The 1595-nt window shown below is 45.1% G+C and overlaps 1 protein-coding gene across 1 annotated transcript; it reads right to left on the minus strand.

The window, feature by feature from the left end:
• Positions 1 to 744: 744 nt before the first annotated feature.
• On the minus strand, positions 745 to 1356 carry LOC120089163 (nucleolar protein 58-like). The gene has a single exon (XM_039046577.1). The coding sequence runs from the start codon at positions 1354 to 1356 to the stop codon at positions 745 to 747; it is 612 nt and encodes a 203-aa protein (XP_038902505.1).
• Between the last annotated feature and the right edge of the window lie 239 nt (positions 1357 to 1595).

Genomic DNA, 1595 nt, shown 5'->3' on the forward strand with positions numbered 1-1595 from the left:
GGTTATCCTTCATTTGGTATAGTTCATTGATGTCCCTTGCACTAAAAGGCACCGCTTTCCCTCTTATGGTCACCACATCCCTGGTGCCATGTAGCCATCCATGGTAAAAGTCATGCACTACCTTTGGAACAACAATGGCTGGGCACTGGCAAAATGTGTCTCAGCCATGCTCCACGATCACGCTCGTGATGAGGTCTGGTAGTGGCATTGGCCCAGGGTAAAATCTCATCTCCATCAATAAGTCGTCATTTTCTTCCTTCCTTGATGGCCGCGTCTTTGCCAATGTGGGCTTGCTTCTTTTTGCGACCACTTTGCCCTTTACTTTGGCCAAAGCAAGGCAGGATTGTTGCCTTTGTTTTATTTCTCGTTCCTTGCGTTGTTCCTTCTTCTCTCACTCGGCAAGTTCTTTGCCCTTCTTCTTAATTAAGCGGTGTTTATTAGCTTCGTGCTTCTTCTCCTTCTCTTCTCTCATTCTCTTGTCTTCTTCTACTTTATTTTTCTTTTCTTCTTCTTCTTTTTCTCTCACTTCTCTTTCAAACTCCTCCACAAACTGCTCAGAGGCCAACAAAAGGTGTTGGTCCTCTTCAATCTGCCTGATTTCTTCAAGCCTTAAAATCTCGTTAATGCGGTGAACCTCCTCATCATGCAGTCTTATTCTTCTATCACCTTCTGCAGTGATGAGTTTCACCCACTCCATTTTCTTTTATCTCTCTTCCTCTGCCTTTCTTCTCCTTTCCTTTTCTTCTAATGCGTTGATTGAAAATAAAGGGTCAATGATAGAAGAATGTGCTGCATCAAAGAGGTAACTTCTCCTTCTTCGCCTTCATCAGCTGCAACAACTTGCATTATTTCAGGTTGCATCGGCTCCATTAATTGCACTATTTCCCCCCTGTCCTCCCTCACAGAGGTTGATTCTCCATCATTCTCTGGGCTCGCAGCCCTCTTCTTTTCTTCTTCTTTTATCAGGTGCTTTTCCTCACGCTGGCGCTCTCTCCTTTCTTTCTTCTCTTTCTTCTTCCTTATTTTGGCCTCCTCATCTTTTTCATCCTCCTTCTTTTCTTTATTCTTCTTCTCTTTGCGATGATGTGATGGCTCAACTTCTCCAACCTTCTTTTCCTTCTTGTCATTTTTCTTCTTTTTCTCCTCTTCAACCTCTTGTTGCTTCTCTGCCGCAACCTCTTCCAACGCAACTCTGATGGGTCCTTCATAGGATTCCACTTGCATAGTTTCCTCAAGAGTTTCTAAAGCCAGAGTGCTTCTCCTTGCCTCCTTTTCCACTACTTCCTCAATCACTGCCACTTCCTCTTCTACCGCCACTTCCTCAGTTATCGCCACCGTCACCTCCTCCGTAGACATTGGTTGGTTTACAACCCCTGCCTTGAGCAATCCTCCTCCTTCCTCCAAGTTGCTCAGAATATTTCCAAAAACTTCCCTGTCATCGCGTCTCTTCCTTTCACTTTCAGTTGAAACGACTGGAGTTGGAAGTGGGGTGCTTTCAGTGCTTTTCCCCCTCTTGAACTGAGGAGGCCTAACGGTTAAAGGGTTTCTCTAGGGTCTACCAGTGATTCTTGGGACAGTGTGGGGTTGGGCAGCAA

Source organism: Benincasa hispida, chromosome 10, assembly GCF_009727055.1.
Source record: "Benincasa hispida cultivar B227 chromosome 10, ASM972705v1, whole genome shotgun sequence".
NCBI lineage: Eukaryota > Viridiplantae > Streptophyta > Magnoliopsida > Cucurbitales > Cucurbitaceae > Benincasa > Benincasa hispida.

What these genes read in the sequence shown, in the direction of transcription:
- LOC120089163 (XM_039046577.1), bottom strand. Translation starts at nt 1,356, where the DNA reads ATGTCTACGGAGGAGGTGACGGTGGCGATAACTGAGGAAGTGGCGGTA.